The sequence below is a fragment of the Pseudophryne corroboree genome, chromosome 1 (genome assembly GCF_028390025.1).
Source record: "Pseudophryne corroboree isolate aPseCor3 chromosome 1, aPseCor3.hap2, whole genome shotgun sequence".
In the NCBI taxonomy this organism is placed as follows: domain Eukaryota; kingdom Metazoa; phylum Chordata; class Amphibia; order Anura; family Myobatrachidae; genus Pseudophryne; species Pseudophryne corroboree.
The window spans coordinates 712,008,872-712,031,667 of NC_086444.1; the positions used below are offsets into that span (position 1 = coordinate 712,008,872).

The 22,796-nt window shown below is 44.2% G+C and overlaps 1 protein-coding gene across 7 annotated transcripts in view; it reads left to right on the forward strand.

The window, feature by feature from the left end:
- The window catches only part of KDM4B (lysine demethylase 4B), a 381,078-nt gene that overhangs the window by 334,124 nt on the left and 24,158 nt on the right, over window positions 1-22,796 (forward strand). For all 7 annotated transcript variants that reach the window (XM_063915024.1, XM_063915015.1, XM_063915040.1 and 4 more), the window contains 2 exons: window positions 968-1,132; window positions 6,310-6,429. In XM_063915024.1, coding sequence (XP_063771094.1) covers window positions 968-1,132; window positions 6,310-6,429 — 285 coding nt within the window. The remainder of the gene's footprint in view (window positions 1-967; window positions 1,133-6,309; window positions 6,430-22,796) is intronic.

The following is a 22,796-nucleotide window of genomic DNA, read 5'->3' on the forward strand; positions in this document are numbered from 1 at the left end:
AGGGTCATTTTTCAGACAAACTTTCTTTTTTAGTAAAGGTGGTTTCAGTGTGTCATTTGAACCAGGATATTGTTCTCCCAGCTTTTCCAGGGGATGCATCATCTACTTCCATAACCTTAGATCTGCTGGATGTTGTCCATGCTTTACAGATTTATTTTGACCATACTACCTTCATTAGGTGTACTTCTCTTCTAGCGTTAGTAGATGCCCCAAAGAGGGGTCGGCCTGCATCTAAGTGTTCTATTGCCAGATGGATTACTTTGGCTATCTGACAGACTTATCCGTTGTCAAATAAGCCTGTCCCAGGCTTACGTCTGGGCCCATGCTTCTCATGCAGTATGGGCTTTTAGGACTGTTTGCTACAGGGCATCAGTTGCACAGTTAAGTAGAACAGCAACCTGGTCCTCAGTGCATATCTTTAAGAAATGTTACCAATTACAAACCTTTGTTTCCAGTGACACCGGTTTTGAACATAAAGTTTAATGTGCTGTTTAGATGAATGGTGCTCCCCCCTTCACCCCTTGTTAGGCTTGGTTTTGGAAGTACCATGATCAAGGCTAGAGGGCTGTAAGACAAAAAAAACATTTTTTTATACTTGCGCAAAATTCCATCCTTGTAATTCATCTGGTAGACACTCCAATGCTCACTGATGTTATTGTCCTATGTTCGCGTTATGCAGGACTACATAGTTGTATAGTTGTGTGTGTTCTTTCACTATATGGTTGGTTATATGTAAAAATGTGAGGTTGTGTGTAGGTAGGAGGGTTATTATATAGACTGGCGGGGATGATCAAGACTAGAGTGCTCCCTAGAGGGATTACGAGGAAGAGATTTACGCAAATATAAAAATCTATTTTTTGCTAAAAAAAAAATGTAAGAAAATATAAATTATTTTCTAAAGCCCTCTGTTCTGTCTTTTGTGCAACTCATATTGGATTTATTTTAATGAACAATCCTGTTTTTGCAGAGTTCTGTCTCCAAGGAGGTCAGTGTGGGTCAAACTGTCATTGGTCGAAATCGGAATGGTCTGTACTATCGTTGCCAGGTCATTGGGTCTGCTACACACATTTTCTATGAAATCAACTTTGATGATGGCTCGTACAGTGATAATGTGTATCCTGAAAATATAATGGTGAGGATAGTTTACTTGAGTATTTTTTATTTTTTTTCAGAAAAATTAGAAATATAATAACAGTATTGTGGCATAGTACTTTTAATATATTTTCTCATTTGTAGACTGTATTCTAAATATATATGTATATTGAAAAATGTAAGTGCAGAAAATAAAAAATATGCTGATTACCATAATTACCTTATACAAAAAATACATCCTGAAATGTTACATCATGATACATAAATTTAAATATGTTTCATTGGTGATCAAACAGGTCAGAGTGGCAATGAAATAAGTACATGTTGTGAAAAGTCATGAAGTGGGTAGTTTAACCTTTTATTTCAGATGATTAAACTACTTTCATCTTGACCTGTAAGTACAATTATTATTTTTCTCCTCCTGTTCTTACTAATCTTAAGCATTTTTTTGATTGTTTTCTGTGACAGTATAGTTTTCAAAATGCTACAGTATATGTTCATCTAGCCTGTATCAAGGCAATTTCCCGTTCTGCCAATGCTGGGGGATTGAAGAAATCCAACATGTTGGATTTCCTGATTTGCCAATTCCGACCTTTAGTTGAGATCTATAAATAAATAAACAAAACAATACAGAAATGGAAGATACGTTTTTGGATTGAGCTTCGTAGACTGAAATAATATGACTATGAGGGGAAATTCAATTAGCTGCGGTAATTTACCATGGGCTAATTGTTCCCCCGACTCGAAAATAAATCCCAGACATCGAAGGGATTAACGGGTGGCACATATTTTACACGCACATCCGTGAACGTTTCTGGGATTCTGTGTGTAACGCCCGTTAACACCCATTGACACATTAAATTACTGGGTGTTAAAAAGGGGTTTTGGTGGAAAAGGGTCTGGAATTGAATAGTAACAGGCTATAAAGCCTGAGGCTACCACCCTTTTTCACCCCCATTACCTTAAATGGGCTTATTGAATTTAGACTTTTTTTTTTTGTTTGTTTGTTTTTTTGCATTCAATTTACTATTTCATATTATTTTTATTGCTATTCTTTTATTTTTCTGTTAATGTTTTTAGTTTATTTAAAACTTCTGCACATGACACATTCATTATTTTTGTATTTTTGAGGCTGTTAAATGAAGCAAATGGCAATTGTGCCGTAATATGTAATGTTTAAATGTGCGCCCTACAGAGGCTTCAACTGTTTTCACTTTTAAGATTCAGAGAAACATGTAGTTTAACCAGGGGTAAACAAAATTGTATTTATAATGCCACGTATAACCTGGTATTTAAATCATTTGTTTTTTATACTACTCTTTGTAAAAGTCAAATAAAAACCTATATTAGTAGTACATAGAAAGGGGAGATACATTCACATATTCTTACAGTTGCTTGTTTTGTTTTAGCTTTTTTTTTATTTTATTTTTTTGAACCTTTTTGTTTTAAGCAACATAACCCATACAGTACCTCCCAACATGTCCCATTCCAAGAGGGACAAAATGCTTCCTGGACTTCCCTCACTTGTGTTGACACACCTTTCTTAGGAGAAATGCCGTCATAAACTAAGAGGGAAGTCCTAGAACAGTGCATTTTGTCCCTCCTGGAAAGGGTCATGTTGGGAGGTATTACGTATGCCAGTGCAGTTTGTCACAAATCCAATCAGTCTCGTGTTTCAACATCAAATTACATATGCAGTCAAAATCAATCTGTAGAAAACGCTCTCTAAAATATTACTCACATGTTGGTCCGGATGTAATGAGGTCCAGGTTGTCTGGAGGTGCTGGTTCCTGGCCGAACCTGGATTTTTTTTCTTTAAAGCAGCAATCAATTACATGGCAAAACCATGCCTTGTAAATTACTGGCACTTTAAAAAAAAAAGTCAAGAGTTCATCCAGGAACCAGCACCTCCGGCCAACACGGACTTCGTTACGTCTGGCCCCTTGTCTTTAGTGTGACATCTCTGAGACACAGAAGATGTAGAGATTGTGTCCAAATTCCCACTGTGACTATCACTGCTGAGTACATCTCCCTCTTTATTTGATACTGCTAGGCCTATTCCTTAACTGTGTACCAGACCCTGTCTTTTACTCTAATCATGGTATCTGGCCTGGCTTTTGTTTTTGTGTATCAGACCCTGGCTTGACATAAACTACAGATGTTATACCTGGCTCCCTTAATGTGTATTAGACCATTTGGCTCTGGTCATTGACATTGGTATACTTTTATTCCTGAATTGAATTGAGTTTATTTTAAATTACATCCTACTCCTGAGCATTAACTGGAGTCAGGCATATTACAGTGGTCTCTGCTTGCTACTATTAATATGCTGTTAAATATCTTCGCGGATTGGCTACTAGGGTCCATCAACCTTGGTTATTGCACTAATATTGGTGCTCCTTTGTAGCCAGAATAAAATAGCCACCTAGTAAGGTTTTCATTTCAGCCCATTAATCTTCTAAAAAACTATCCTTAGTCCATGCCATGCAGCCACCGCTAACAATAGGAGCTGTTTTTATACTGCTAGTGGCCACATCTAGGACCACACTAGCCCCACTGGCTTCCAATATGAAGTGGCACCTAAGATTATGCTATTGTTAAAATGTGGAGTTTACTTATCGTGCCATTATTTTTTTTGCCCAGTGCCTGCTGTTATTTGAAATGTGCCTTTGGACCTCTATTACTCCTTGATAGTAATCCATTTAAAATATGAAGCTTTAGCCTTGGAAACTCCTCTGCTAAAAAGACAATATCCCTTTTTGAACTCTTTAACAGCATTTCTGGAAGCTTTCAACAAAAGTATGTAATGACCTTCATCAAGCAGTGACTGCAGAATCTATTTTATTGACTTTACATTAAAGTTGACATTTGTTATTGAATATGTAGTAGTGTTCCATCAATGTATGAATGATACTGATTAGTTTTGCCAGGGTCTCAACAATCATTTCAAAGATAACTTGGCCCATATCGGTCCTCTTCAAAATGTAAACAAGTTTGAAGTTAATTTTATCATGATAGACACGGGTTAACAAAACAAGACAAACAGAGACACTACCAATTATTTTTTCTCCTAGGTGATTTGTTACTTTGTCAATTCAGAAACATATTAGAAGGACAAAATAGATTATGTGCCTCTACTTTACCAATCCTGTGCATTTGCTGCCAAATAGTTCCTTTGGGCCAACAATTGGAGACTATATGGACATGCCCAAACCCAGTTACCTTAAAAGAAGAGGCAATGGGTGACATTTATGCATTCTGTCCCTTGTCAGTTAGCTGATTAAATCTGGCTGAGGTCATTCCACATGCTAATAGACTCTGGTTGAGTGTGAAATTGTGTTGACAGTGATATTCATGCAAAAGCCAATGTTGTTCCATTAGAGCCCAAAGATGGCTATGTCAGAGCCTTTGGATAATTAATAAAGAGCATTTTCCATTATGTGTCAAAACCCCTGGATGTCATTCATGGGATCATAATCCTAGATGTGGTCCAAACACTGAAATTTCAAATTGTCTTGTTAATTCCCAATCTCTCTGTACATAATGCCTCTATCAGTTGGAAGATTATACAAATGGGATTTCAACTTGAGGTTCTGTAGTCATCATTGTCTAGCCATTTTGGAAAATTATCTTAAGGTGGTTATAACTGTGACTTCAAATTCCTGTATTTTAGAGGACGTTTCAAGATCTTTTCTAGAAACAAGCTAATACATCATGACCACATTGCCCATGAAACTGAGCAATTGGCCTTTTTTCACGTCCACAATTCTTTTGGTCATGAATTTAAAACCATAAAAGTAATATATTGATGATATTTTAATGAGAAGCTACAGGGTTTATACAGTCAACCACATCACTAGCTGGTGCTCCCATCTTCTTCATTATTAAGAATGATGGGGGCCTTTGGTCTTGTTTGCAATTACCATGCTGTAAATGCTGTCACCATAATATTTATTTTCCATTATTGCATAATAATTTGACCAAGTATACTCTGCTAAAGTCACCACCAAGCTAGATCTTGGTCTGATTACTACCTGGAGATGAGTGAAAACTTCTTTTTGCGTGTGATATGGCCATTAAGTATATTGTGATGCTGTTTGGCCTCAGCAAACTCCCAGCTATGTTCCAGCGTTTTGGAATTATGTCTTCCAAGATATCTTTGGATCAGTGTGTAGTGATCTATCTTAACAATATTTTGATCCATTATCGAACTGTAACAAATCAACTACACCATGTGTAAGCGGTGTTGAGATATCCAAGAACTGATTTTATGTACTAAATTTGAAAAGTGCTCCTTTGAACCACTGGCTGTAGAATTACTGATTACATTATCTTTAAATTACAATACAGATGGATCTGATTTGAACAAGACTTTTGGGGAATGGTCAAGTATGTCAAGATAGTACAAATTAAGTTTTTGACCTATTGTAGCACATTTAAAAGAACTCTTTCAACATTGCACATCCCATCATACTTTTGCACCTAAGGTGTTCTTTTCAGTGTCCATCTTTGCAAAATAAGCTTTTGGTAATTAAAAAACATTCCAAACAATTCCTATGCTGGTCATCTTGATCTTGAACACCATTTTGTTTAGCAGTTGATGCCTCTGAGACCTCAGTTGAAACAAACATCACAAAAGTGAGGAGATAAACAAATGATCCATACTTGTGCTAATAATATTTCAAGTAAAATGTCTTTGAAAAACAATTTCTATTGGAGATTGGGAACAACTAACTATTTGGTTCTCAAGGATTGCAGGCACCTGCTTAAAGCTTCCAGTATTCCAGTTATTTATATAGACTAAGAGATACATTTATTAAAGGTTCTAAAAATTGAAATTGGTGATGTTGCCCATAGCAACCAATCAGATTCCGTCTATCATTTCTCTATTGCATTATTGCACCCTAGAAAAAGTTAGACAGAATCTGGTTGCTATGGGCAACAACACCACTTTTCATTTTTAGAACCTTTAGTAAATTTACCCCCAAGAATCTAGACTAACTTTAAACTGCTGATAGATTAAATTATCACCACATAAAGATTCATCTGCTAATATTTATATTACAAAGAAATATTGATGTGGTTTTATTTTTCCTTTCAGTTTGTCTAATAGGAGCAAGTAGTTTCAATTTGTATGTGCCCTAAAAAGATGTCTGTATTGGCAAATTTCTCTGACTTCTGCTACTGTCATACTTATGTGTTCTGCTTATGTTTTAGAGCAGAGATTGCTTACAAGATGGCCCACCTGCAGAGGGCGAGTTGGTGGAATTAAGATGGGTAGATGGAAATATTTACAAAGCTAAATTCATTTCCGCTAATGTAAACCTCATTTACCAGGTAAGACAAATGTGTGTAGTGACCATGTCTCTAAAAGGCTTACTTTTCAATGTAATGTCTGGCTTGTAGGTGTCACCACTTGCGGTAAAACAACATGAGAATTTAAACCAATCTTCTCACTGTAGATAACCACATACAGCCATATGAGTTCAGCTGTTTTTGTATTCTGCTATAATGCAGATTTGTTTTTTACTTCCTTTATATTTTCACGAAAATATTTTTGCCATATCTGTGCCTTATTTAGTGAATTTTGCATTGTTTTTCAGACCATATTTGCCTTTGTCTTGGTACTAAAGCCAAGTAAATATATTTTTATCTGGCATCCTATCTAGGAAGCAGTGGAAACCATGGGCTGTTGAAGGTGCTGTCCCAGGAGCAGGCACAAGTGTAAACTTAAACTTGTTGTTATTTTGGGGGGGTTTTGCCCAAGGTGTGGGAATGGTTTTTTGTTTTTTGTTTTTTTTGTCTGTGGTTTCTTAAACTGATTTGGTTTTATTTGTGTATTTACCAGCAATACTTCTGCCATGATGATGCAGAGTTGGTTCTTCTCTGCACTTCACCTTTGGGCTGTGGTGTACCCCGGAGAGTAGCCATGGACCTATAGGTGGCTGGGAGACATCTAAGAGTGCCACGTGTACTAACTCGTGGACACTAGGACTGCGGCTCGGTCACTGTGATTGTGCCCTCCTTTTAACAGAGCATCTAACAGTCACCATGGTTGTTCGGCTGGGGAAATCTCCCTCATGCTTATCCACTCTGTGGGTGGAAGTGGCTCCTATGATGGCCCCAACCGGGCTCCGACTTTATGGGTGGAGGTAGAAGTGTTAGTGCTTGCTGCTCCTCTCAGGTGGCAACACAATAAACAACTTAGAGTGCGCTGATTCCCTGTTAATACTGTGCCCTTTTTCCGCTCTAGGAGGGCAGATTGGGTTATACCACCTGCAGTTACTAAAGCCTAGATTTGTATTCGTATTATGCACATAAATGTTCCGTCTTCTGTTTTCAACAAACTCCTGCAAGGTCTGTATAACTGGGCAGTGCCCAAAGGTGGCTTTAGTTCAAAACCTCTTAAAAAAAAATAATAATAAAAAAATAATAATAATTTCAGTCTGACACTGTCTTCTGTTGATCCACTCTCACCTGTGGAGTTTGTTGTCACGTCTGTTTTTTTTTCTTTCTTCTGTTACAGATGTGTCCACTTACAGCTAGCCTCCCTGCACGTGAAACAGCCTTCTAGTCACGCCGTGTTGCGACATGTTGCGACATGACTCTGTAGTGTCGAGCGTCTTTACATGCAACTTTTTCCATTACAATGCACCTTATTTGCAAAACGATGTGAAATAGTACAAATACGTAGCTTCTGCTGATTAAAATGATATTCAGCATTCCTATATTCTGTGTGTAACCACAGCTTTATCTGCATATGAAATGGTACATTACAGTGTTTTCTAGGCAACGTACCATTTTGGATGCAATTAAAGCCGCAAACGCGCAGAGAATATAGGCATGCTGCATATCATTTCAATCAGCAGAAGCTGCTTGTGTTTTTTTGGGACAAAAAAAAAAAAGATGCCCAATGTTTATGGATTTGCACAGGACTTGTCTACTCACTGACGCCAGTCATCTCCCACTGTGTCATATATTGAGGCAAGACGTGGGAGAAGACATCTGTATGTCTAAACAGAGGATTCCTTCATGTCCTGGGCTGTGCGTGCATACAGTAGTAATGTTTCCAGTCCTAGGTTAAATTGTCTCAAGGCTCACAAAACTTGCTTAGTAGGAGTCAGACTGTCAGCATCCAGTGAGGGACCAGTCCCCTGTAGAGGCCCTACTCATAGTCCCCTTCCCTATCAAGTGCTGCTGTGTTTAGTTGGGGTTGATTCCTAGTTAGGGAGTCAAGCTCCTCCCTGGGTTAATATCACGCAGCAGACAATGGCCTTGTACCTGGATAACTTTTTAGAGGTGTCTGTCTTCATGCTCTCACAAGCACCAGGGCTCCATGTAGGTTCAGCATCCAGAGGATTTTGATTCTCTGGAGCAGAGGTTGTTGGGGGCTCAGATCTGGAAGACCCTGTTGCAGGAGTGGAGCATTTTACAGTCACCAAAGTGTAGCAGGATTGGTTTTGGAAATCTGGCAGGCTTTGGATTTACAGGATCAAGTGGAATCTGAGGTTCTCTAGGCTTCCCTGTTGAAACGTCCAAAGAAAGTTCATTTTCCCTCAATACCTCACCTTACTGATTTCCTAGGAGTGGCTTGGAAAAAGCCACATTGGCAATTCTAAGTGCTAAGTTCACTCTATCCTATCCCTTCTTGGAGGAGAATTGGATAAGTGGAGACCATCCCTCGACAGGCTAAAGCCACTACTATCCCCATTTCTTATGTGTGAAAAGTGAGGAGTTTATCTTAGTCACTGCTGGAACGCGTCTCTGGCCTGTCTTGGTGGCTGCCTGGACCAATAAAGCAGCAGAGAAATGGGCTCAGCAACTCAGTGAAGGGTTACAGTCGTGGGCTCTAAGACCAGAATTGTTGCCCTTAGTTGAGATTGACACTGTTTTGGACGTGTCCTGGATTTCTGCCTTGTGGTGGCCAGGTGCACTCTTTTTTTTTAACATCAATAAATTTTATTGAATTTTATAGTAAATGCCAAAAGGAAAAAAAAAAAAGGAGGGGGGGGGTACAGAAGAGAAGAAACAGGGTGGGGAGGGATGTACACGTCAATGAAATGCAACATACATACATTTGAGACAGTTAACATATCGCCAAGCAGGCATTCAGGTATTCTAGCCATATTAACAGATGAAAATGTGAAGGGCTAGTTCGATAGGGTTTTGCCTTTAGGGAGAAAGCAATTGATAACATTATACAGATAACCGCCAGAACAAACCAAAGGGATAGTATCGGAGATGGAGCATCAAGAAGTAGAAGGCTCCTCATTCAGACTAAATTGTAAAGGGGATGTCTTCCCTGGGTGTGATATGAGAGCGGAACCTTCCCCCTCCGTGACGTATTCATGCCAATGGAACCATCGCATGATGGGAGAGGAAGCAGAGGAAGAATAAGGCACACATTCGGTTTCCATGATATAGTGGAAATGAACTTTATGAAACACTTTTAGAGTAGGAGGGACTACCGCTTGTTTCCAGGCTTGGGCCAAGGTTGCCCTTGCTGCTATACAGATGTGTCCCAATAAGTACCTTTTGGGAGGCTGAGACCTCTAGGGGATACATATGTAGGAGAGCTAAAGTTGGGGATGGGCTTAAAGATAGACATAGCACTTTATTTATCAGCGTAAATACTTCTGCCCAGAAAGTATGAAGAAGAGGACACGACCAGAAAATGTGATACAAATGTCCTATTTCTCCGCAATTTCTCCAACATAGTGGTGAGCAGGAGGGACAAAATGTGTGCAGTCTGTCCGGGGTCAGGTATAACCTATTCAATAATTTAACATGCATTTCTGAATGGTTTAAGCAGCGAGACATGCGGAATGTTAATCTATATAATTGCTCCCATTGTGTCTCTGCTATGGAAATACTTAAGTCCCTCTCCCAGCGTTTCTGAGCATTTGATTTTTGGTATGGGACCAACGAGATGAGTGTATTATACCAATAAGTTATATCTTTAGTTGATGTAGGCAATGCCACGCGGGATAGGATAGACTGAGCTAGAGAGCTGGGGGGAGTTTGTACAGTGGGTAGACTCTTAAACCAGTGTCTGATTTGGAAGTAGTGGAATAGTTCAGTACTCGGGAGGGAGAATTTATCCTGCAATTGGGCAAATGAAATGAAGGCAGTTCCATCTAATAAGTCTCCAAGGGTATGAATATTACATGCATTCCACGTAGAGACATGTAAATTGGGAATCAATTTACTCACTGCTTTAAGTGAAAGGGCAGTGTAGGGGGTAGTATTGCCAGGGAGCTTACTCATCAAACTATCCCATATTCGTAGAGAGGAAGCTGTAGAGGGGAGAATGGGCAAGTCATTGGGACGTAGGGCTTTAGGAGTCCTCAGCAAATCTGCTAATGGGTATTTTGTACTACCGTCATCCTCAATGTGGGCCCACAAGGATATGGGGTTGGAAGAATTCCAAGATTTCAGTTGGGCAAGCACACACGCTTCCTGATACATATTTAGGTCGGGTAATGCAAGACCTCCCCTGTGTCGAGGTAGTATCATTCTAGCATGTGCCAATTTTGGGGGGTGCGATTTCCACAGGTATTTTGTCAAGACAATTCTACATTTATCGAGATATGGTTTGGGGAAAGTATAAGGTATAGTGCGAAATAGATACATAAGTTTGGGTAATAGGGACATTTTAAAGGCAGCCAACCGACTCAGCCAGGATATTTCATACAAGAGCCACGAGGATGTCAGGGTCTGGAGAGTGAGTATCAGGGGAGGAAAATTTAAATCGAAAACAGTAGAGGAGGTAGGGGGAATATGTATCCCTAGGTATGTAAGTGAGTTAAGTTTCCAGTTGTATGGATATTGAGATCGGAGAGCAGCCGTGAGTGTATCGGGTAAGTGGACAGGTAAAGCGTCAGTTTTAGTTGTGTTCAGTTTGTAGTATGAGGCCTCACTGAAGCCGTGTAATATCGAATGTAGATGCGGGAGAGAAGAAGAGGGTCGAGATACAAAGAGAAGAACGTCGTCGGCAAAGAGACACAGCTTATGGGAAAGTCCCCCATGGGTCAGACCGGGGAATGCAGCATCCGCTCTGATTTTAGCCGCCAGGGGTTCAATGCCAAGAGCATATATCAAAGGTGAGAGGGGGCAACCTTGGCGGGTTCCATTAGTGATTGGGAAGGCGTCCGACAGGAATCCATTGCTTAATACCCTTGCTGACGGTAGAGTGTACAATGCTAAGATTGACGCCAGAATCTGGGCTGAGAAGCCAAATTTAACTAAAACAGTACGCATGTACAGCCAATTTAACCTGTCGAACGCCTTCTCAGCATCCAACGAAAGTAACAAAAATCCCTCTGTGTCAGAGGCCCTATCAATTAAATTGAAGACCCTGCGGGTGTTGTCGGAGGCCTGTCTTCCGGATACGAATCCGACCTGGTCAGGATGAATCAACAGCGGCAAATAAACACTAAGTCGGGATGCTATCATTTTAGCATAGAGCTTAACATCGCTATTAAGTAATGCAATTGGTCTGTAGTTCTGACAGTGAGCAGGGTCTTTCCCAGGTTTGGGTATAGCTACCACCCGGGCCTCCAGCATTTCCTTAGGAAGGACACCAGTACTGGTTATATCATTAAACAGAGTAGTCAAGATGGGGGAGAGATGGTCTGTAAAGGAAGTATAGAAGTCGTTAATAAACCCGTCAGGGCCAGGGGCCTTATCCTTTGGGAGGGATTTAATCGTGGCTTCGACCTCTAATGCAGTCCAAGGGGCGTTTAAGGCATCTAACTGATCAGGAGTCAAGGTGGGGAGGTGGACCGAAGAAAGGAATGCTTGTATAGAGTCAGGAGTAGGCTGGAATGTGAGAGGGTCAGAGTGTAAATTATACAATTTAGTGTAGTAGTCTGCGAATTGATTAGCGATATCTAGAGGGTTGGCAAGCTTAGAGCCTGTGGGGGAGAGAATAAATTTAATTCTGTTGCGAGCTCGTTGGGCCCGAAGTCTGCGAGCAAGCATTTTACCGGGTCTATTACCTACTAAGTAGAATTTCTGTCGTAATCTGTTCAGGGCTGCTTGGGTCCTAAAAACCAAAAGTTTTTGTAATTGGCTGCGAATGTCAGACAATTCCTTACGCAAAAGCCGGGTGGGTTGCTTTTTATTCTTATCTTCAGCTATTTTAAGTCTCTGTTCTAGGTCTAGTTGAAGTTGTTTAGCTTGCTTTTTAAGTGTAGCTCCAGCCTGGATAGCGGAACCACGGACAACCGCTTTTAACGCACACCAGTAATTTGGTAAAGAAGTGTCTGATGGGGAATTTGTGTCTGTATACAGGGACAGGCAATCGGAGATAATTTTTTTGGCCAACGGGTCATGTAGTAGATGGGGAGATAATCGCCATGATCTGGGGGGGATGGGAGCAGACCTAATGTGCCACTTCCAATATATCGGAGCGTGGTCGGACCAGGTGATAGGAAGGATGTCGACCGTACCAGAATCCTGTAGGGTCCATTTATCGCATAGCACCAGGTCAATTCGGGAATATGAATTGTGAACCGGTGAAAAGAACGTGTAGTCTCTACCTGTGGGGTTGCGAGTGCGCCAAATGTCATATAAGTCGAACTCCGCTAAGACATTGCGTAGCGCTAATGAGGGGCCAGAGCGGGTTTTAGATGTAGTTGAAGAGGGCTGGGACGATTTATCTAGTTTGGGGTCTAATACTAAGTTAAAGTCTCCTAGGAGGATTAGGGAGCCGACCCTGACCTTTTGAATAAGCAAGCATAGCTTCCGAATAAAGGCCACCTGGTTCGAGTTAGGTGCATAAAGCGAAACTATAGTGACGTACTTACTGTCCAGAACACCCGTGAGGATCAAGTATCGGCCTGCTTTATCTGCAATTTGGGAGTGGAGAGTAAAATGAACATTATCTCTAAACAACAGAGCTACTCCATTTCTTTTAAAGGGGCCGTTAGCGAAATATCCTATAGGGAACCTGTGGTCTTTCAGTACAGGGGGATTGTGGGAGGAAAAGTGAGTTTCTTGTAGGGCGACTATATCAGCTTTATACTTATGGAATGAGGATAAAGCTAGTCTCCGTTTGTTAGGGGAGTTTAAACCCTTCACATTCAATGAAAGAATACCAACCATAATTTTTCAGTGAAAATACTATGCAAGTGACGGCATCCCATCCTAATGGGGGAGGGGAGAGGGGGGATAGAAAAAACAGGGAGAAGGGGCGATAGACTCAAAAACAGGGAGTCAAAGGGAAAGGAAAAGCAAACCGACCCAGTACATCGGGTCTGCATAGCTACTGCAGGGGAAAAATGAATGCAGTAGATAAAGAGGGGGCAGGCGGACTCTACAGTCCACCCAGAGTCAGTGGAAAAAAAAAAAAAAATAGCTAATGTGTAGGGAGAATAAGTATACATCTCCTTCTAGATGAAAGTGGCACATGGGAAATAAACATACATTAAACAGACAAAGGACAAAGTCCAAAATGGTACGGCCTATCTTACTTACTAGCGGAGATTCCTCCGTCTGCTGTTATCAACGTATACTATAAAGATAGGCCTTTAAACATATAAACAGGTAAGCTGGGGCGTAAACTGAACAACCACTTCTAAGTAGGGGAGTATGCACTATGATAACCAGCACGGAGAAAATATAACTCGCCCAGAGGGATTCTATAACCATAATTGCAGCAATAACAGAGATATAATAAAATCAACATCTCTAATTAAATATATAAAGGCATGTTAGATCGTTCACTAATTACGTAGTGTGCTCACTCAGTGGACCATTCCGAGCGAGGTGGGGGACGTCTCTCATGAGAGGATGGTAATTTCACAGAGATGTCCCAGTCCTCGAGCAGTTTCACCCCGGCTTCCAGCTCAGATATAATAAACGTAGAACCTTCATGAAAGACGATCAGCTTCACTGGAAAGCCCCACCTATATCAGATATCTTGGGCCCGGAGGGCGGAAGTGATCGGGGCTAGACTGCGTCTCTTAGAAAGGGTGAGTGCAGAAAAGTCCGGGAACAATTGCAATCCTCCTAGGGTATCAGAGTTCTCTGCAGCTCGAGTGGCTTGAAGAATACGTTCTTTAACAGTGAAAAAGTGTACCCGGAGTAGCGTATCTCTAGGTAAGGTGTTGGAGAGAAACCGAGGTTTAGGAAGGCGATGAATTCGGTCAATTAGTAGTTCCGCATCGGGTACTCCAGGTAGCAGTTTACGGAACAGAGCCATGGCATATTTCATCAGATCCGAGTTATCGACCGAATCGGGTATTCCACGTATTTTAATATTGTTCCGTCTGGAACGATCTTCCATATCTGCCATTTTATTTTTAAATGTGTCCAACTCGTTTTGTTGTTGGTCATGAGCTGTAATAAGATCGTTATGCGACGTGACTAGCTCTTCCAATTTGCGCTCTAGAGTGTCGGTTCTATCCCCGATGGCTGTCAGCTCAACTTTGACTTCACGTATAGCAGCTGTGAGGTCGTGAGTTAAGTCCGATTTGAAGGCCGTCAAGACCTGACAAAGGGTCTTCACAGTGAGGGGGGCATCAGAATTCGGGTCCACTCCCGACACTGAAAGCGAGCCAGTCAGGTCAGATGAATAGGGGCTTTTCGTGGAAGAGGCCAGCACTCCTCGAGGTGGCGGGGACGCCTGATGTTGTTTCCGGATCGGGAGAGACACCTGAGGAGGCAGTGTGGCTTTTGCTTTTTTAGGTGCCATAACGTAATAGGAGTAAAAATGAAGAAAAAATAAATGACCTAAGAGCAGTGCAGTAGACGGATCCCTCTAGGCTAGTACGTTATAAAGTAGGCAGGGTGCTGGTTTTTAAACGTAGTCTCATGTTAAACGGTAAGACTCTGGGTGGAAGAGGCTCCCATCAGGGGTCACATTGCGACTGGCTGTAGGAGTGTAGAGGCGAGGGTCACCCCAAACCCGTTAGTGATGGTAGGAAAGCGCCGGACAGGGCAGTCTCAGATTAGTATGAAAGGGCACAGTTATATGATAAAACGTACCTCTTTAGCGGCAGCCAGGAGTGTATTGTATGTCTTCTATAGGGTAAGGCCTCTTGCAGATGCACAGCAGGCAGGGTTTGTAAGCTTGTAGGCTTTTTCAGAACTGCTATGCAGTGTTCCTGAGGTTTGCTGCTGCTGGCTGTATTAGCTGTTAGGTGTTTTCCAAGATGGCCGCCGCCATAGTCCCCAGCTGAAAGACTCTCCTTTCAATTCCTTTTCCCGGCTCAGGGGGGAAGTTTTCAGCCCTCTGCAGGTACCTGAGGGTCTGGGGAGGGTTTCCTCTGGCAGAGGGTATGTGGGGCGCCCGCAGGAGGTCCGCCGGGTCCCGCCGCGGCCGCGAACGGGTCCCGGAGCTCGTCGCCGGGATGCCTCCAAACTCGAGGCCCCGGCTTCTGGAAGTCGAGTAAGCCGCGGGCTCGTAACGGCGGAAATGGTTCGTCAGCTGCACGGGGCTCCTCTCCAGTTAGCCCACCGCTGTCAGCAGCCCACAGGCTCACTGTAGGGGCTGTTTAAAGATATAGTGAGCGGGTTTGGGGGTATTTAGGAGCACTTTGTTTCAAGAGCTCCAGCCCAGAGTGACTTTGCAGGCCAGCGTCCAAGCCACGCCCGGCCAGGTGCACTCTTAAATGCTGTGATTCAGGCACAGAATTAAAACTGGTTTTGGAAGCTTTACTTTCTCTGACGTCCTAAGTGGATGCTGGGACTCCGTAAGGACCATGGGGAATAGCGGCTCCGCAGGAGACTGGGCACAACTAAAAGAAAGCTTTAGACTACTGGTGTGCACTGGCTCCTCCCACTATGACCCTCCTCCAGACTTCAGTTAGAATCTTGTGCCCGGCTGAGCTGGATGCACACTAGGGGCTCTCCTGAGCTCCTAGAAAGAAAGTATATTTTAGGTTTTTTATTTTACAGTGAGATCTGCTGGCAACAGACTCACTGCAACGAGGGACTAACTGGTGGTAGCTTGGGCTTCTTAGGCTACTGGACACCATTAGCTCCAGAGGGATCGACCACAGGACCCGACCTCGCTGTTCGGTCCCGGAGCCGCGCCGCCGGCCCCCTTACAGAGCCAGAAGCAAGAAGTGTTCCTGAAAATCGGCGGCAGAAGACTTCTGTCTTCAACAAGGTAGCGCACAGCACTGCAGCTGTGCGCCATTGCTCCTCATGCACACCTCACACTCCGGTCACTGCTGGGTGCAGGGCGCTGGGGGGGGGGGCGCCCTGAGGGCAATATAAGACACCTTGGCTGGCAAATCTACACCATATATAGTCAGGAAGGCTACATAGGTGTAAAAATACCCCTGCCAGAATTCCAGAAAAAGCGGGAGAAGTCCGCCAGAAAAGGGGCGGGGCCATCTCCCTCAGCACACTGGTGCCATTTTTCCCTCACAGCTCCGCTGGAAGGACGCTCCCTGGCTCTCCCCTGCAGTGTCAAGCTACATAAGGGTAAAAAAGAGAGGGGGGGCACTAAATTTAGGCGCAGTATATATAATATAAGCTATAAGGGAAAAACACTCATTTATAGTGGGATCCCTGTGTTATATAGCGCTCTGGTGTGTGCTGGCATACTCTCTCTCTGTCTCCCCAAAGGGCTTTGTGGGGTCCTGTCCTCTGTCAGAGCATTCCCTGTGTGTATGCGGTGTGTCGGTACGACTGTGTCGACATGTTTGATGAGGAGGCTTATGTGGAGGCGGAGCAGATGCCGATAAATGTGATGTCACCCCCTGCGGGGTCGACACCTGAGTGGATGGTACTGTGGAAGGAATTACGCGACAGTGTCGACTCCTTGCATAAAAGGTTTGACGACATACCAAATGTGGGACAGCCGGCTTCTCAGCCTGTGCCTGCCCAGGCGTCTCAAAAGCCATCAGGGGCTCTAAAACGCCCGCTACCTCAGATGGCAGACACAGATGTCGACACTTATACTGACTCCAGTGTCGACGACGATGAGACTAATGTAACTTCCAGTAGGGCCACACGTTACATGATTGAGGCAATGAAAAATGTGTTGCACATTTCTGATGTTACCCCCGGTACCACAAAAAACGGTATTATGTTTGGAGAGAAAAAACTACCAGTAGCTTTTCCTCCATCTGAAGAGTTAAATGAAGTGTGTGAAGAAGCGTGGGCTTCCCCTAATAAGAAACTTGTAATTTTTAAGAGGTTACTAATGGCGTACCCTTTCCCGCCAGAGGATAGGTCACGTTCGGAAACATCCCCTAGGGTGGATAAAGCGCTCACACGCTTGTCAAAGAAGGTGGCACTACCGTCTCCGGATACGGCCGCCCTGAAGGAATCTGCTGATAGAAAGCAGGAGGCTATCCTGAAGTCTATATATACACACACACAGGTGTTATACTGAGACCAGCTATTGCTTCAGCATGGATGTGCAGTGCTGCAGCTGCGTGGTCAGATTCCCTGTCGGAAAATATTGATACCCTAGACAGGGACACTATATTGCTAACCGTAGAGCATATTAAAGATGCACTTTTATACATGAGGGATGCACAGAGGGATATTTGCCGGCTGGCATCTAAAATAAGTGCAATGTCCATTTCTGTCAGGAGAGAGTTATGGACTCGGCAGTGGACAGGAGATGCAGATTCTAAAAGGCACATGGAAGTTCTGCCTTATAAGGGTGAGGAGTTGTTCGGGGATGGTCTCTCGGACCTCGTTTCCACAGCAACAGCTGGGAAGTCTACATTTTTACCCCATGTTCCCTCACAGCCAAAGAAAGCACCGTATTATCAGGTACAGTCCTTTCGGCCCAATAGGGGCAAGCGGGTTAAGGGCGCGTCCTTTCTGCCCAGAGGCAGAGGTAGAGGGAAAAAGCTGCAGCATACAGCCAGTTCCCAGGAGCAAAAGTCCTCCCCCGCTTCCTCTAAGTCCACAGCATGACGCTGGGGCTCCACAGGCGGAGCCAGGTACGGTGGGGGCCCGTCTCAAATATTTCAGCAATCAGTGGGCTCGCTCACGGGTGGATCCCTGGATCTTTCCAGTAGTATCTCAGGGGTACAAGCTGGAATTTGAGATGTCTCCCCCCCGCCGTTTCCTCAAATCTGCCTTACCAACCACTCCCTCAGGCAGGGAGGCAGTGTTACAGGCAATTCACAAGCTGTATTCACAACAGGTGATAGTAAAGGTGCCCCTACTTCAACAAAGACGGGGTTACTATTCCACAATGTTTGTGGTACCGAAACCGGACGGTTTGGTGAGACCCATTTTTAAATTTGAAATCCTTGAACACATATATAAAAAAATTCAAGTTCAAAATGGAATCGCTCAGGGCGGTTATTGAAAGCCTGGACGAGGGGGATTACATGGTATCACTGGACATCAAGGATGCTTACCTGCATGTCCCCATTTACCATCCTCACCAGGAGTACCTCAGATTTGTGGTACAGGATTGTCATTACCAATTCCAGACGTTGCCGTTCGGTCTATCCACGGCTCCGAGGGTCTTTACCAAGGTAATGGCCGAAATGATGATACTCCTTCGAAAGAAGGGAGTTTTAATTATCCCGTACTTGGACGATCTCCTGATAAAGGCGAGGTCCAGGGAGCAGTTGTTGGTCGGGGTAGCACTATCTCGGGAGGTGCTACAACAGCACGGCTGGATTCTAAATATTCCAAAGTCACAGCTGGTCCCTACGACACGTCTACTGTTCCTGGGGATGGTTCTGGACACAGAACAGAAAAAAGTGTTTCTCCCGGAGGAGAAGGCCAAGGAGCTGTCATCTCTAGTCAGAGGCCTCCTAAAACCAAAACAGGTGTCGGTGCATCACTGCACGCAGATCCTGGGAAAGATGGTAGCTTCCTACGAAGCAATTCCATTCGGCAGGTTCCATGCAAGAACCTTTCAGTGGGACCTGTTGGACAAGTGGTCCGGATCGCATCTTCAGATGCATCGGCTGATCACCCTGTCTCCAAGGACCAGGGTGTCTCTGCTGTGGTGGCTGCAGAGTGCTCATCTTCAAGAGGGCCGCAGATTCGGCATACAGGACTGGGTCCTGGTGACCACGGATGCCAGCCTTCGAGGCTGGGGGGCAGTCACACAGGGAAGAAACTTCCAAGGACTATGGTCAAGTCAGGAGACTTCCCTGCACATAAATATTCTGGAACTGAGGGCCATTTACAATGCCCTAAGTCAGGCAAAACCCCTGCTTCAAAACCAGCCGGTACTGATCCAGTCAGACAACATCACGGCGGTCGCCCATGTAAACCGACAGGGCGGCACGAGAAGCAGGACGGCGATGGCAGAAGCCACAAGGATTCTCCGATGGGCGGAAAATCACGTGTTAGCACTGTCAGCAGTGTTCATTCCGGGAGTGGACAACTGGGAAGCAGACTTCCTCAGCAGGCACGACCTCCACCCGGGAGAGTGGGGACTTCATCCAGAAGTCTTCCAACTGATTGTAAACCGTTGGGAAAGGCCACAGGTGGACATGATGGCGTCCCGCCTAAACAAAAAGCTAGAAAAGTATTGCGCCAGGTCAAGTGACCCGCAGGCGATAGTTGTGGAAGCTCTAGTGACACCGTGGGTGTACCGGTCGGTTTATGTGTTCCCTCCTCTTCCTCTCATACCAAAGGTACTGAGGATAATAAGGAGAAGAGGAGTAAGAACTATACTCATTGTTCCGGATTGGCCAAGAAGAGCTTGGTACCCGGAACTTCAAGAAATGATCTCAGAGGACCCATGGCCTCTGCCGCTCAGACAGGACCTGCTGCAGCAGGGGCCCTGTCTGTTCCAAGACTTACCGCGGCTGCGTTTGACGGCATGGCGGTTGAACACCGGATCCTGAAGGAAAAGGGCATTCCGGAGGAAGTCATTCCTACGCCGATTAAAGCTAGGAAAGAAGTAACGGCAAACCATTATCACCGCATATGGCGAAAATATGTTTCGTGGTGTGAGGCCAGGAAGGCCCCAACGGAAGAATTTCAGCTGGGCCGTTTCCTGCACTTTCTACAGTCAGGGGTGACTATGGGCCTAAAATTGGGTTCCATTAAGGTCCAGATTTCGGCTCTATCGATTTTCTTCCAGAGAGAACTGGCTTCACTACCTGAAGTTCAAACTTTTGTTAAGGGAGTGCTGCATATTCAGCCCCCTTTTGTGCCTCCTGTGGCACCTTGGGATCTCAACGTGGTGTTGGATTTCCTAAAGTCACATTGGTTTGAGCCGTGGAATTGAAATATCTCACGTGGAAAGTGGTCATGTTGTTGGCCTTGGCGTCGGCCAGGCATGTATCAGAATTGGCGGCTTTGTCATGTAAAAGCCCTTATCTGATTTTCCATATGGATAGGGCAGAATTGAGGACTCGTCCCCAATTTCTCCCTAAGGTGGTATCCGCTTTTCATCTGAACCAACCTATCGTGGTGCCTGCGGCTACTAAAGACTTGGAGGCTTCCAAGTCGTTGGATGTAGTCAGGGCCCTGAAAATTTATGTTTCCAGGACAGCTGGAGTCAGAAAAACTGACTCGCTATTTATCCTGTATGCGCCCAACAAGTTGGGTGCACCTGCTTCAAAGCAGACTATTGCTCGCTGGATCTGTAGTACGATTCAGCTTGCACATTCTGCGCATCCTAAATCAGTGAAAGCCCATTCCACGAGGAAGGTGGGCTCTTCTTGGGCGGCTGCCCGAGGGGTCTCGGCTCTTCAACTTTGCCGAGCAGCTACTTGGTCGGGGTCAAACACGTTTGCAAAATTCTATAAGTTTGACACCCTGGCTGAGGAGGACCTAGAGTTTGCCCATTCGGTGCTGCAGAGTCATTCGCACTCTCCCGCCCGTTTGGGAGCTTTGGTATAATCCCCATGGTCCTTACGGAGTCCCAGCATCCACTTAGGACGTCAGAGAAAATAAGAATTTACTCACCGGTAATTCTATTTCTCGTAGTCCGTAGTGGATGCTGGGCGCCCATCCCAAGTGCGGATTGTCTGCAATACTTGTATATAGTTATTGTTTAACTAAAGGGTTATTGTTGAGCCATCTGTTGAGAGGCTCAGTTGTTATCATGCTGTTAACTGGGTATTGTATCACGAGTTATACGGTGTGATTGGTGTGGCTGGTATGAGTCTTACCCGGGATTCAAAATCCTTCCTTATTGTGTCAGCTCTTCCGGGCACAGTATCCTAACTGAAGTCTGGAGGAGGGTCATAGTGGGAGGAGCCAGTGCACACCAGTAGTCTAAAGCTTTCTTTTAGTTGTGCCCAGTCTCCTGCGGAGCCGCTATTCCCCATGGTCCTTACGGAGTCCCAGCATCCACTACGGACTACGAGAAATAGAATTACCGGTGAGTAAATTCTTATTTTTCCTGAGTCTTTATTTTTTTATACAGGTCTTGATGCCATCATCAGTGATGCCCCAAAAAGTAAGAGTGCCTGCCATGAAACCCATAGGACTACAGTATCGGTCTTTTCGCATCTCCAGTATTCTTCCAAAAAGCTACTTCACAGATACTAGTGGGGGCTACCAAAGTTGCGGGTGGTCAGGGCAGGGCAAGCATCCCTGGCCAAAGCGTGCTGAAAGAGTTGGTTATGGCTGGGCTCTTCCCCACCTGTACCAGACTGTGGGGGGGTCCCAACTGCTCTGCTTCCGCAACCAGTGGCCTGCTACTACTTAGATTAGTGGGTGTGGGGCATCATCGAATACGTTTATATTCTAGACCTCTTTGTCCCTCCTCCAATTGTTTTTTCACCACGCTACTTCCACTGGTCTCGCTATTCAAAATTCATTATTTTCCCTACTACAGTCAGGGGTGTTTATTCATGCTCTGCCAGCCGAGGTGGAGTTTGGGTTTTACTGCATCCTATTCTTGGTCTCAAAACTGGATGTGGCCTTTTGGCCCATCTTGATCCTCAAAACTCTCAATTTCAAGATGTGGTCCATTTGTCCATAGTCATTTGTTCCATGGAGCAAATGAGTTTCTTGCTGCTATTGATATAAAAGATGTGCACTCACATATATCAGTTGGGAAGTGGCTTTACTGCCTCAATAAGATTTGTTTTGGTCAGGGGTCATTACCAGTTCATGGCTCTGCCACAGCTCCGCAGGTATTCGTGAAGGTCATGGTTCTGCACTTGATCTATGGGAGTGGCGATCATCCCATATGTGGACTATTTCTCAACAAGGCTTTTTCAGAAACTCTGCTTCTGTCTCATCTGCAGCTGACCATGGAAACAATGAATTGACATGGATAGTGATCAACTTCCAGAAGTCCAACCTCATCCGATTAAAACACATGATCTTCCTAGGTCTCCTCTTTGACATCCGTTGTCGCAAGTTATTGCTGCTGAAGGACAAAATCTTGGCTGTCTGGAAGCTGCTTCTTGTCCTGCTCTCTGCTCTTGTCCTGCTCTCAGCCATTGCGCTGTTCGTGTAGTTGCTGGGGAAGATGGTATATTGCTTCAAATTGATTCTCTATGCATGCTTCAATTCATTGACCTTTCACTGCAACTGCTTTCCTGTTGGTCTTGTACGAACTCCAGCATGGCGTCTTAAGTGTTTCGGTTGTCGCAGACAACTTGCCACTCCCTGCTGTGGTGATTCAACAGATTCAACCTGAAACATGGTCAACCTCTGTCAACCTAGCAGTGTTTGTGACCACAGATGCCAGTCTGTTGGGTTGGAGCGCAGTGATGCAGTGTCTTCATCTCCAGGTTGTTTGGAGCAAGGCAGAGGCAAGACTTCCAATAAATGTCTTAGAGTAAAGAGCA